The 13,617-nt window shown below is 54.6% G+C and overlaps 1 protein-coding gene across 1 annotated transcript; it reads left to right on the top strand.

The window, feature by feature from the left end:
• Positions 1–641: 641 nt before the first annotated feature.
• On the top strand, positions 642–11,353 carry LOC144593862 (left-right determination factor 2-like). The gene is made up of 4 exons (XM_078399982.1): positions 642–885; positions 6,496–6,739; positions 8,575–8,811; positions 10,583–11,353. The coding sequence occupies exons 1-4, from the start codon at positions 642–644 to the stop codon at positions 10,911–10,913; spliced, it is 1,056 nt and encodes a 351-aa protein (XP_078256108.1). The 3' UTR covers positions 10,914–11,353.
• Positions 11,354–13,617: the final 2,264 nt, after the last annotated feature.

Genomic DNA, 13,617 nt, shown 5'->3' with positions numbered 1-13,617 from the left:
TTTTCCATGCTGGTGTTTTTTTGGGTGGGGATTTATTTTGAGCCTGGTTAATCTGACTGCATAGAAAGTGGGAAAGGGACAGAGTGATTGAGTTTATTCACAAAATGTTGGAGTAACTCAGCAGGTCAGGCAGCATCTCAGGAGGGAAGGAATGGTGGGTGACGTTTCGGGTCGAGACCCTACTTCTTCAAAGTGGACTTGTGAACCTTCACAAGTGCTGGCTCGAAGGGCCGAATGGCCTCCTCCTGCACCTATTGTCTATTGTCTAAAATGCTGGAGTAACTCAGCAGGTCAGGCAGCATTCAAACAGTCCTTCTTCAGACTGATTGAGTTAATCCCAGGAGGATTTCTTGCCCAGGGTGGAAAGTGTCCCAGTCGTGTCACATCTTGAAACCCCCCGGACACTTTGAAGTGCTGCCACCTCCTTTCAACGTTTGTGTATCCAGCCCTGTCTGGAGGGAGGAGATCAGGGGCGGTCTGGCCCTTTATAAGCAGAGGGGCAGTGGAGGGAGCTCTTCACACACCAGTCTGTGCAGATTCAGCAGGCTGTCCACTGGGATTTGTTTGTAAGGAGGCAGAGTGAGAGCAGAATGCCAGGGTTGTGGAAGGCGGTGAGCCTGGGGTCCCTGTGGCTCCTCTCCATGTGGGTGCTCTTGGTCCGCTGCGACCCGCTGCTGGACGAGGTGGCGAGGGAGGGTGTGCTCAGGGGGCTGGGGCTGTCCGAGGCTCCGCGCCTGACCAAGAGGGACCTGGAGGCGGCCGTGGTGCCCCGGCACCTGAGGACCAAGTACGTCTCCATGCTGAGACTCCACAAGGAGACGGAGAGGAAGCGCAGGGAGCTGCCCAGCCTGGCCGGCATCCTACGGGGGATCCCCGGCAACGCAGGTAAGCCAGCGGTACCTCTTGTTCCCGATGTTGGGGGAGTCCAGAACCAGGGGTTCACAGTTTAAGGATAAGGGGGGGGAAGTCTTTTAGGACCGAGATGAGAACGTTTTTCTTCACACAGAGAGTGGTGAATCTGTGGAATTCTCTGCCACAGAAGGTAGTTGAGGCCAGTTCATTGGCTATATTTAAGAGGGAGTTAGATGTGGCCCTTGTGGCTAAAGGGATCAGGGGGTATGGAGAGAAGGCAGGTACGGGATACTGAGCTGGATGATCAGCCATGATCATATTGAATGGCGGTGCAGGCTGGAAGGGCCGAATGGCCTACTCCTGCACCTATTTTCTATGTTTCTCCTCTCCTCTCTCCTCTCCTCTCCCCTCCTCTCCATAGACAATAGGTGTAGGAGGAGGCCATTCGGCCCTTCGAGCCTGCACCGCCATTCAATGTGATCATGGCTGATCATTCTCAATCAGTACCCCGTTCCTGCCTTCTCCCCATACCCCCTGACTCCGCTATCCTTAAGAGCTCTATCTAGCTCCTCTCCTCTCCTAGAAACATAGAAACATAGAAAATAGGTGCAGGAGTAGGCCATTCGGCCCTTCGAGCCTGCACCACCATTCAATATGATCATGGCTGATCATCCAGCTCAGTATCCCGTACCTGCCTTCTCTCCATACCCCCTGATCCCTTTAGCCACAAGGGCCACATCTAACTCCCTCTTAAATATAGCCAATGAACTGGCCTCAACTACCTTCTGTGGCAGAGAATTCCACAGATTCACAACTCTCTCTCCCTCTCCTCTCCTCTCCTCTCCTCTCTCCTATCCTCTCCATCCACTTCAGTTTATTGCCCTGTGTACCGTGGATGCGTGCTAACCAGTCGGCGGACAGTACGTGATTACAGTCGAGCCGTCTACAGTGTGTAGTAGACGACATGATAAAGGGAACAAGCGTAGGAGAATAACTGCAGATGCCGGTTCAAATTGAAGGTAGACGCAAAATGCTGGAGTAACTCAGCGGGTCAGGCAGCATCTCAGGAGAGAAGGAATGGGTGATGTTTCGGGCCGAGACCCTCCTTCAGACAAGGGAATAAGGTAAAGCCAGCGAAGTCCGATCCAGGATAGTCTGAAGGTCACCAAAGAGGCAGACAGTAGTTCAGCACTGCGCTCTGGTTGTGGTGGGATGGTTCAGTTGCCTGATAGAAACATAGACAATAGGTGCAGGAGGAGGCCATTCATTCGGCCCTTCGAGCCAGCACCGCCATTCAATGTGATCATGGCTGATCATTCTCAATCAGTGCATGTTCTCCACATCCCTTGATTATTTTAGCCCCAAGAGCTAAATCTAACTCTATCTTGAGAACATCCAGTGAATTATCCAGAGATAACAGCTGGGTAGAAACTGTGCACCTCCCCATGTTCTCCTGAGATGCTGCCCGACCCGCCGAGTTACTCCAGCACATTGTGCCCTTTTGTTTTTTTTTGTAAAGCAGCATCTGCAGTTCCTTGTTCGTGAGTTCGAGGAGCAGAGTCAGGCCATTTGGCCCATCGAGTCTGTTCCGCCATTCGATCATAGCTGATCTATAACCCCTGACACCCCGTGCTAATCAAGAATATCATGTCTCCACAAACATAAGACATAAGGTGACTCAGTGGGTGGGTCAGGCAGCATCTCTCTGAACAACATGTCTGGGTGACGTTTGGAGACGGGACCATTGTTCAGACTTACTTCCTTACTCCTCTCTGAAGACGTTTTTTATTCACACAAAAAAAGCTGGAGTAACTCAGCAGGTCAGGCAGCATCTCAGGAGAGAAGGAATGGGCGACGTTTCAGTCTGAAGAAGGGTCTCGACCCGAAATGTCACCCATTCCTTCTCTCCTGAGATGCTGCCTGACCCGCTGAGTTACTGCAGCATTTTTTGTGTGTGTGTGTTTGTCTTCTACCTTGTGTCTATAATCAGTCCAGCCACTTGCAAGGATGTTTAGTTTCTCCTGTTGCTTTGCTTTTGTGTATAAATCTAATCAGTTGCCTCTAAATGTGTTTTCTCAGCCTTGTCTGAGGGCTCTGCTGGCCTCGAAGCTGTGAATTGTCCGGTGATTCACAGCTTTGTGCGAATGACAAAGGCAGCCGCCGTCCCCGTACTGCCCGGAATGCACAGATAACTCACGATTTAGCACTGCATCTGTAAGACACTCCTAGACTTAGTTTAGAGACACAGCGCGGAAACAGGCCCTTCGGCCCACCGAGTCCGCCCCGACTAGCACCATCGAAACGTATAAGATTATCAAGGGGTTGGACACGTTGGAGGCAGGAAACATGTTCCCAATGTTGGGGGAGTCCAGAACCAGGGGCCACAGTTTAAGAATAAGGGGGTAGGCCGTTTAGAACGGAGATGAGGAAAAACTTTCAGTCAGAGAGTTGTGAATCTGTGGAATTCTCTGCCTCAGAAGACAGTGGAGGCCAATTCTCTGAATGCATTCAAGAGAGAGCTGGATAGAGCTCTTAAGGATAGTGGAGTCAGGGGGTGCGGGGAGAAGGCAGGAATGGGGTGCTGATTGAGAATGATCAGCCATGATCACATTGAATGGTGGTGCTGGCTCGAAGGGCCGAATGGCCTCCTCCTGCACCTATTGTCTATTGTCAAACACACACACACTCGGGGCAATTTACAATTTCACCTAAGCCAATTAACACACACACAGGAGCACCCGGAGAAAACCCACGCAGGTCACGGGGAGGACGTACAAACTCCGTACAGACAACACCCGTAGTCGGGATCAAACCCGGGTCTCTGGTGCTGTGAGGCATCTGTAAATCTGTAAGGCATGGATAGAGTGGATGTGGAGAGGATGTTTCCACTGGTGGGAGAGGTCAGGGCCTCAGAATTGAAGGGCGCTCTTTTAGAAAGGAGTTGAGGAGGAACTTCTTGAGTCAGTGGGCGGTTAATTTGTGCAACTCATTGCCACAGAGGGCTGTGGAGGCCAAGTCATTGGATATTTTTACGGTAGAGATAGAGAAGTTCTTGATTAGAACGGGTATCAAGGGTTGTGGGGAGAAGGCAGGGAAATGGGATTAGGAGGCTGAGATTGAATGGCGGAGTGGACTCGATGGGCCGAATGGCCTCATTCTACTCCTATAACTTGTGAACTTGTAAATTGAGGTTGGCTTCTGTAAGCTGCCCCTCGTGTGTAGTTGAATGGTAGAATCTTTGGAATGGGGTGGGGAGGAGGGGGCTTGATCAGAAGGTGGGGTTTGATGTAAAAATGGATTCTTAATGGTCGGCATAGACTCAGTGGGCTGAAGGGCCTGTTTCTATGCCTAATCTTTCTATTTTCAGCAAAGATGCCTGATGATAGTTTCCCGGGTGGGTAGGCAAATGAAGGGGGCAGATAGGATGGAGACGCAGGTAACTGCAGATGCTGGAATCTTGAGCAAAACACAAGGAGCTGGTGGAACTCAGTGGGCCAGGCAGCATCTGTGGAGAAAATGGGGGAATAGGCAGGTGGCATTTCGGGTGGGGACCCTTCTTTAGACAATTGGGATGCTTGCTTTCATTAGCTGGGGCATAGAACGTGAGATTGAAAAAGGGTCTCGACCCGAAATGTCTTTTCATCCCCTCCACAGATGCTGCCTGACTTCGTCGAGTTCTTCCAGCACTTTGTGTTTTGCCCACGATTCCAGCATCTGCTGTTCTCTGTGTCTCCATAGCACATGACAGTCGGGATGGCTCAGTTGTACCGAGAAGGCTTTTAGTACATTGGCTGTCATCAGTCAGAGTATTGATTGTAGAAGTTGAGATGTTACATTGAAGTTGTACTAGAAATTGGTGAGGCCACATTTGGAGTATTGTGTTCAGGTTTGGTCACTCTGCTGTAGGAAGGATATCGTTACGCTGGAAATAGACAATAGGTGCAGGAGGAGGCCATTTGGCCCTTCAATAGACAATAGACAATAGACAATAGGTGCAGGAGGAGTCCATTCAGCCTTTCGAGCCAGCACCACCATTCAATGTGATCATGGCTGATCATTCTCAATCAGTACCCCGTTCCTGCCTTCTCCCCATACCCCCTGACTCCGCTATCCTTAAGAGCTCTATCCAGCTCTCTCTTGAATGCATTCAGAGAATTGGCCTCCACTGCCTTCTGAGGCAGAGAATTCCACAGATTCACAACTCTCTGACTGAAAAAGTTTTTCCTCATCTCAGTTCTAAATGGCCTACTCCTTATTCTTAAACTGTGGCCCCTTGTTCTGGACTTCCCCCAACATTGGGAACATGTTTCCTGCCTCTAACGTGTCCAAACCCCTTAATAATCTTATACGTATCGAAAGAATGCAGAGAAGATTTGCAAGGATGATGCCAGCACTTGGAGGGCCTGATCTATACGGGGAAGTTGGGCAAGCTAGGACTTTATTCCTTGGAGCGCAGGAGGTTGAGGGGTGATCATAATAAACGTGTATAAAATCACGAGGGGAATAGATAGGGTGAATGTATAGAGTCTTTTAGCCATGGTAGGGGAATCAAGAACCAGAGGTTTAAGGTCAGAGCGGAACATTTAATAGGAACCTGAGGGGCAACCTTTTTCGCACAGAGGATGGTGGGTAGTGTAGGATACATCGTGCTGTATCACTAAACTAAATACATCGATGTGCAGGCAGGATCTGCAGATGCTGGTTTACACTGAAGGTAGGCACAAAATGCTGGAGTAACTCAGCGGGACAGGCAGCATCTCTGAAGGTCTGAGGAAGGGTCTCGACCTGAAATGTCACCCATCCTTTTTCTCCAGAGATGCTGCCTGGCCCGCTGAGTTACTCCAGCACTTTCTGCATCAGGTGTCTTAAAACGTTGTTATGGTACCTGCCTCAACAAGTACAGTGACAAGCTTTGTTTTGTGTGCTGTCTAAACAGATATACCACACATAAATTCAATCAAGTCAAACTCCAGTACAATAGGTGGAGCAAAGGGGGAGATACAGAGTGCAGAATATAGTTCTCAGCATTGTAGCGCACCAGTTCTACAGACAACGTCCAATGTCCGCAATGGGGCAGAGGTGAATCGGACAGTACCCTAGCTTATGGAAGGGCCGTTCAGAAGCCTGATAACAGAGGGGAAGAAGCTGTCCCTGAGTCTGGTGGTGCGCGCTTTCAAGCTTCTGTACTTTCTGCCGGACAGAAGCGGGGAGAACTAGAAGGCATGGGTCTGAAGAAGAATCGTCACCTATTCATGTTCCCCAGAGATGCGGCCTAACCCACTGAGTGCCTTATATTGTCTGCAGGTTTAATATGAGAGGGGAAAGATGTAATAGGGACGCGAGGGGCAATTTTTTCACAGAGGGCGGTGGGTTTACGGAACGAGGTGCCTGAGGTGGTAGTTGAGGCTGGTACAATAAGAACATTTACAAGACATTTGGACAGGTACATCGATAGGAAAGGTTTAGAGGGACATGGCCAAATGCGGGCAGGGCAGGTGGGACCGGTGTTGATGGGACAAGTTGGTGGGCGTGGGTGAGTTGGTCTGAAGGGTGTGTTTCCGTGCTGTGTGACTCCACGAGAGAGGGAGATGTTGAGGGTGGAAGTGTGACGTGACGTGTCGGCCGCTTCTCCCCCCCCCCCAGACACAACGGGAGACGTGGTGTACACGGACCCCAGCAGGCAGAGGCTGGTGTTCGACATGAAGGGCCTGATCCCACACAACAGCGAGGTGACCATGGCCGAGCTCAAGCTCTTCAAGAAAGGCGTGCGGTCGGCACAGCTGCCCCCGCGGAGGCACGGACGCCCCGTCACCAACGCCAGGGTCAGTGTGTACTGGGTCAGCACCCTGGCTGATGGCAGCAACACCTCCTCACTCATAGACTCCAGGTAAGGACACACAGCTCCTCCCCTCCCACCCACATCCCTCCCTCCCTCCCTCTGCCTTTACATTCCACCTCCTCCACACCTGACACCCTCCTGCTCACCTCCACCCTCTGTCAATGACTCCACCCACTCACCTGAATCTACCTGTCACTTGCCAGGCTTTGACCCACCCCCACCTCACCTGGGAGGCCTCACCTGGTGAGGACACCCAAGTCCTCGCCCGGCCATCCCCCGTGAGAAACCTGATGGACAATCAGAGAATGGCCAAACCTATCTCCGCAGCACCAAACACCTCCCCACCACCCTCTCCATTTGATGCCCCCTTCATCTGACCTTCTCCCCATCTGACCTCTTCCCCATCTGACCTCCCCATCTGACCTCTTCCCCATCTGACCTCTTCCCCATCTGACCTCTTCCCCATCTGACCTCTTCCCCATCTGACCTCTTCCCCATCTGACCTTCTCCCCATCTGACCTCTTCCCCATCTGACCTCTTCCCCATCTGACCTCTTCCTCATCTGACCTCTTCCCCATCTGACCTCTTCCCCATCTGACCTCTTCCCCATCTGACCTCTTCCCCATCTGACCTCTTCCCCATCTGACCTCTTCCCCATCTGACCTCTTCCCCATCTGACCTCTTCCCCATCTGACCTCTTCCCCATCTGACCTTCTCCCCATCTGACCTCTTCCCCATCTGACCTCTTCCCCATCTGACCTCTTCCCCATCTGACCTTCTCCCCATCTGACCTCTCCGCCCCATCTCCCCATCAGACATCCTGATGTCCCATCAAACATCTTCCCACCTCCCACTCCATCTGATCTTCTCCCCATTGCCCCATCCTTCCCATGCCCATCAGACCTGCTCGCCATTCGCCAATCAAACCTCTCCGCCCTGCCCCCTCCATCTGATCTACCCTCCCTCCCCACCAGATGGTCTTCCCCCCTACATCAGATATCCCTCCATCCTCCTTCCCGTCAGATCTCCACCTCCCCACATTACCACCTCTGATGTCCCCATCCCCACCGCATGTCTCCCCCACCCACCCCTCTCTCAGAGGTTCTGGCACCATCCTGCCACCCCATCTGCTTATCCCTGTCAAACATCCCCCCCCCCTCCTTCTCATCTGATAGACCCTCCACTCTCCCCATCAGACCTTCTCTCCCCCACGCCGCGTCAAACTTCTCCCCCTCCCACCACCACAGAGGTTCCATCACTCCGTCCCACCCCCTGGACCATCTCTCCCCCACACCACTCCCTCTGATGTGTCCCTCTCTCCTCATGACCTTCCCACCCCGATCCCAATACATTCTCCCCACTGCACTCTCCCCAGTAGAAATCCAGCCCCCCCCCAGCCCCGAAACCTCTACCCCATCCTCCTACTCCCTATATCTGAGCCTATAGTCATAGAGAGCCCTAGTCACAGTGTGGAAACAGGCCCTTCGGCCCAATGCCCACATCCACCAACATGTCCCATCCACATGTCCCTCGTGGGTACAGGATTGTGTTCATGTGCGGGGATCGCCGGTCGGCCCGGACTCGTTGGGCCGAAGGGCCTGTTTCCACGCTGTATCTCTAAACTAAACAAACTTACACTAGTCCCACCTGCCTGCATTTCGCCCATATCCCGCTAAACCTGTCCTTTCCATCGACCTGTCCAAATGTTTCTTAAATGTCGCGATAGTCCCTGCCTCAACTACCTCCACTGGCAGCACGTCCCATTACACCCACCACCCTTTGTGTAAAAAAGGTTACCCCTCGGATTCCCATTAACCCACCTGCAACCCATGTCTTGGTGCCTTGGCTGACGTGTCCCGTCCTGTGTCTTCTCCCCGTCAAAGGCTGGTCCCCATCCTGGACTCGGGCTGGAAGATGTTCGATGTCACCCAGGCGGTCCACTACTGGCAGAGGAGTCAGGGCGACCGGATGTCCCTGGAGCTGTGGGTGGAGGCCGAGCGCCCAGGCCGGCACGCCGCCGACGTCGCCAAGCTCGTCCGCTTCGCCCCCCAGGACCACGCCGACCGTCCGCACGGAAAGCCCGAGCTGGTGCTCCACACCCTCAACTTCAACGAATACGGGTACGTCTCTCCCCCACCCCGTACACCCACACACTGCACAGGCATCCCCACGGACAGACGCTGGCGAGGACCCCCCCCCCACACACACTGCACAGGCATCCCCACGGTCAGACGCTGGAGAGGCCCCCAACCCCCACACACTGCACAGGCATCCCCACGGTCAGACGCTGGAGAGGCCCCCCCTCACCCCCACACACTGCACAGGCATCCCCATGGACAGACGCTGGTGAGGCCCCCGCACACACTGCACAGGCATCCCCACGGTCAGACGCTGGTGAGGCCCCACACACTGCACAGGCACCCCACGGACAGACGCTGGTGAGGCCCCACACACTGCACAGGCACCCCACGGACAGACACTGGCAAGGCCCCCACCCACACACTGCACGGGCACCCCACGGACAGACACTGGCAAGGCCCCCCTCCCACACACTGCACGGGCATCCCCACGGTCAGACGCTGGCGAGGCCCCCCCTCACCCCCACACACTGCACGGGCATCCCCACGGTCAGACGCTGGCGAGGCCCCCCCTCACCCCCACACACTGCATGGGCACCCCACGGCCAGACGCTGGTGAGGCCCCCAACCCCCACACACACTGCACAGGCACCCCACGGTCAGACGCTGGCGAGGCCCCCCCTCACCCCCACACACGGCACAGGCATCCCCACGGTCAGACGCTGGCGAGGCCCCCCCTCACCCCCACACACGGCACAGGCATCCCCACGGCCAGACGCTGGCGAGGCCCCCCCTCACCCCCACACACGGCACAGGCATCCCCACGGCCAGACGCTGGTGAGGCCCCCAACCCCCCCATACACGGCACAGGCACCCCACGGTCAGACGCTGGTGAGGCCCCCAACCCCCCCATACACGGCACAGGCACCCCACGGTCAGACGCTGGCGAGGCCCCCCCTCACCCCCACACACGGCACAGGCATCCCCACGGCCAGACGCTGGCGAGGCCCCCCCTCACCCCCACACACGGCACAGGCATCCCCACGGCCAGACGCTGGCGAGGCCCCCCCTCACCCCCACACACGGCACAGGCACCCCACGGTCAGACGCTGGTGAGGCCCCCAACCCCCCCATACACGGCACAGGCATCCCCACGGTCAGACGCTGGTCTGTTTCCGCACTATATCTCTAAACTAAACTAAAACTGCACGCCTGGCCATAAGTCTTAGAAACCTGCAATATGTTCATAAGTGATGATGGGAGCAGAATATCCATTGACTTGGCCTCCACGGCCTTATGTGGCAATGAAATCTAAAGGTTCGCCACTCTCTGACTAAAGAAACTCCTCCCCCTCTGCTTTCTAAAGGTTCGTCCTTTAATTCTGAGGCTGTGACCTCTGGTCCTAGACGTTCCCACCAGTGGAAACATCCTCTCCGCATCCACTCTATCCAGGCCTTCTCACCCAACCCTACAATCTGACTTCCTGAGCCTTGTATCAACAATAGGGTTGCCAACTGTCCCGTATTAGCCGGGGCATCCTGTATATTGGGCTAAATTGGTTCGTCCCATACGGAACCGCCCTTGTCCCGTATTAGGCCTGGGGGGCGCTGTAGGCCCGGGTGCCGCCTAATGGAGGTTGCATAGCAACCCACCTCCCGGCCCAAGCGGCCGCCATTGGTGGAGCGGGAGCAGGTGGCCGCTGACTGGGTGAGGTTACGTGGGGCAGTGACATCACCTTTTGGGAGCAACCCTAATGGAGAATGATGTGAGCCGTGGTGTGGTTGGGTTAACGGTGGTGCCATCTTGCTTTCAGGTCGGCGGGGGACTGTGATGGGGGCCGGTCGCGGAGGAGCGGGGCCTGCTGCCGGCAGGAGTACTTCATCAACTTCCGGGAGCTGGCCTGGACCCAGTACTGGATCATCGAGCCGCCGGGCTACCAGGCCTACCGCTGTGTGGGCGGGTGCAGGCAGCCCCCCCTGCCCTTCGCCTACGGGGAGAGGAGGTGCTCGGCGGCAGAGAGCGCCTCGCTGCCCGTCATGTACCTGGTGAAGAGGGGAGACTACACCGAGATCGAGGTGGCCGAGTTCCCCAACATGGTCACGGAGAGATGTGCCTGCAGCGTGGACAACCTCTCCCTCATCTAGACCCACCTCAGGTGGTTTGGGGGTGGGTGGCGACACCGACCTTTCACCATTGACCCGGGGTCCCTGACTCCTGATGCTCCCCAGGCCCGGTCGCCACGGTTACCGGCAGGCCTCTCCTCCCCCTACAGCCCCACCACCTCTCCGATGGCCTCCCCTGCAGGCAGGTAGGGAGACATACATCGCTGAGATCTGATTGTGCCCCAACCAGCTCAATAAGATGGAGTGGTCGTAGACGTCCTTCCAAGCTCTGGAAATGTCCGACCGCATCCATCTTTGCGGGAGAGACTCTTGAGGTGATGACCTAACTGGGGTTGCCCTGGGCAGGTGCTGGGTCAGGGGATGGGGTTGTCAAGGGCTGACTTACTCCCGGGGTGGTTTGTTGTCAGTCGAACCACCTTTGCAGTGGGAGCAAAGCACAAAGCGCTGGAGGAACTCAGCGGGCCAGCGTAATGGACAAGATGGCGTCTCGGGTCGAGATCCTGGTTGGGTCGAGATGCCGAATTCCCTGCTTTGGATCAGGGAAGTGGTTGTGTCGTTTGTGTCTGCAGCCTCGTGAACACTCTCCAGGGACTTTCCCAACTTCCCAACGGGTCCTTGGGACTTGGTCCTTGCTTCCCTCGACAGGCTTTTCCCCCCCGGAGACAGGGATGCTGGAACCACGAGCAAAGCACAAATGAGTGTGGAAGAACTCAGCGGGTTGGGCGGCATCTGTGGAAGGGGTGGACGCAAGGAACTGCAGATGCTGTAATCTTGGAGCAAAAACACACAAAGTGCCGGAGGAACTCAGCGGGTCAGGCAGCACCTGTAGTGAACATGGACAGGTGACGTTTAGGGTCGGGACTGACCAGAGGAAGTCTGATCAGGTCGGGTCCCGACCCGTCACAGAGTCTGACCCTTCCCTCCACAGATGCTGCCCGACCCGCTGAGTTCCTCCAGCTCTTTGTCTCTCTGCTCCTGCCCAGTTAGACATCCACCGGGGACTGATTCAGGGGTCAGGCCACCCTGACTAAAGGCAGCACTGCTGGGTGATGCCCCATCAGAGGACACTGGAAGCACTTAAATGGTACTGTACAGTCATTTTTTTTATACAATAGTATTTTTTACGCAGGACGCTGGCTAATTTCAAAGGCGGAAGGAATGCCGAGAAATGTAGGTGTGGTTGAAGGGAGGGGATTACGAGGGGTTCTCTATTTTAGCCTGCAGGGCTCCTCAAAGACGGGTGTTTGTACGGGAGAGAAGGGGCCAGTGGGAGGGAAGTACGACCGGCTTACCCTCCAGCTCAAGAGGAACTGCAGGGGCTGGTTTACAAACAAAAAGGACATAAAGCGCTGGAGTAACTCAGCGGGTCAGGCTGCATCTCTGGAGGACATGGGTAGGCGACGTCTCGGGTCAGGACCGAAAGGTCACCTATCCATGTCCTCCAGAGATGCAGCCTGACCCGCTGAGTTGCTCCACTCCCCCTACGCCAACGCTTTGTACCCCCTTTGGTGCTGATCAGAGGGGCGTTATTAACCAAACGTGACGCCCATGTTGGTTCCAACATGGCCGCTTTGTTCTTGGGTGACCCTCCGCGTTGCGTTGAAGGGGAGGGTGAGTTTGAACCCTTCCAAGGAGCTTTAAGAATGGGTTGTTTAGGAAGTGGCCTTGCAATGTGGACCGCCGGCTCAGATTGAGGTCGGTGGTCATGAATTGCCTCAATGCCAAGAGGGCACTTGTTCCTCGAGCACTCTCGCTCTGCTGGGAATATCTGGATATCAATGTGTCTGTGCCCACATTTCAATGTATGTATGATATTTGTAGATAAACCTGAATTAAAGTATATATTGAATCAATTCACAATAGTGGTGTGGTGGGTCTACTTCATGTTACTTGCTTTAACCCCTTTTCTTGACCTTCTTGGAGTTGCAAAATCAACGGTCTTCACCATTCGGGGAACTGAGCATAGAAGTTGGGTAAGAAAATAACTGCAGATGCTGGTACAAATCGAAGGTGTTTATTCACAAAATGCTGGAGTAACTCAGCAGGTCAGGCAGCATCTCAGGAGAGAAGGAATGGGTGACGTTTCGGGTCGAGACCCTTCTTCGGCGAGAGGCGTACAAAGTCTGAAGAAGGGTCTCGACCCGAAACGTCACCCATTCCTTCTCTCCTGAGATGCTGCCTGACCTGCTGAGTTACTCCAGCATTTTGTGAATAAACACCTTCGATTTGTACAAGCGTCTGCAGTTATTTTCTTACAATGGAAGTTGGGACATTACATAATAGACACTAGGTGCAGGAGGAGGCCATTCGGCTCTTCGAGCCAGTACCACCACTCACTGTGATCATGGCTGATCATCCACCATCAGTACCCTGTTCCTGCCTTCTCCCCATATCCCTTGACTCCGCTATCCTTAAGAGCTCTATCGAATTCTCTCTTGAAAGCATCCAGGGAATTGGCCTCCACTGCCTTCTGAGGCAGAGAATTCCACAGCCACGGTCTTGCAAGTCACGGTGTAGGGCGTCACGGTGGCGCAGCGGTAGAGTTGCTGCCTTACAGGTTCGATCCCGACTACGGGCGCTGCCTGTGCGGAGTTTGTACGTTCTCCCCCTGACTTGCGTGGGTTTTCTCCGAGATCTTCAGGGGGTTTCCTCCCACCTTCTAAAGACATACGGGTTTGTAGGTGAATTGGCTTGGTATAAGTGTAAACTGTCCCTCGTGTGTGTA

The sequence above is a fragment of the Rhinoraja longicauda genome, chromosome 5 (genome assembly GCF_053455715.1).
Source record: "Rhinoraja longicauda isolate Sanriku21f chromosome 5, sRhiLon1.1, whole genome shotgun sequence".
In the NCBI taxonomy this organism is placed as follows: Eukaryota; Metazoa; Chordata; class Chondrichthyes; order Rajiformes; family Arhynchobatidae; genus Rhinoraja; species Rhinoraja longicauda.
Note: the sequence above shows the minus strand (reverse complement) of the source record. Positions and strands in the feature narration are given on the sequence as shown.

Bases quoted from the DNA above. Each gene is read 5' to 3' on its own strand.
- LOC144593862 (XM_078399982.1), top strand. From the start codon at position 642: ATGTGGGTGCTCTTGGTCCGCTGCGACCCGCTGCTGGACGAGGTGGCG. The intron at 6,740-8,574 runs GTAAGGACACAC...TCCCCGTCAAAG, and splicing joins TCCTCACTCATAGACTCCAG to GCTGGTCCCCATCCTGGACT. The intron at 8,812-10,582 runs GTACGTCTCTCC...TCTTGCTTTCAG, and splicing joins CTCAACTTCAACGAATACGG to GTCGGCGGGGGACTGTGATG.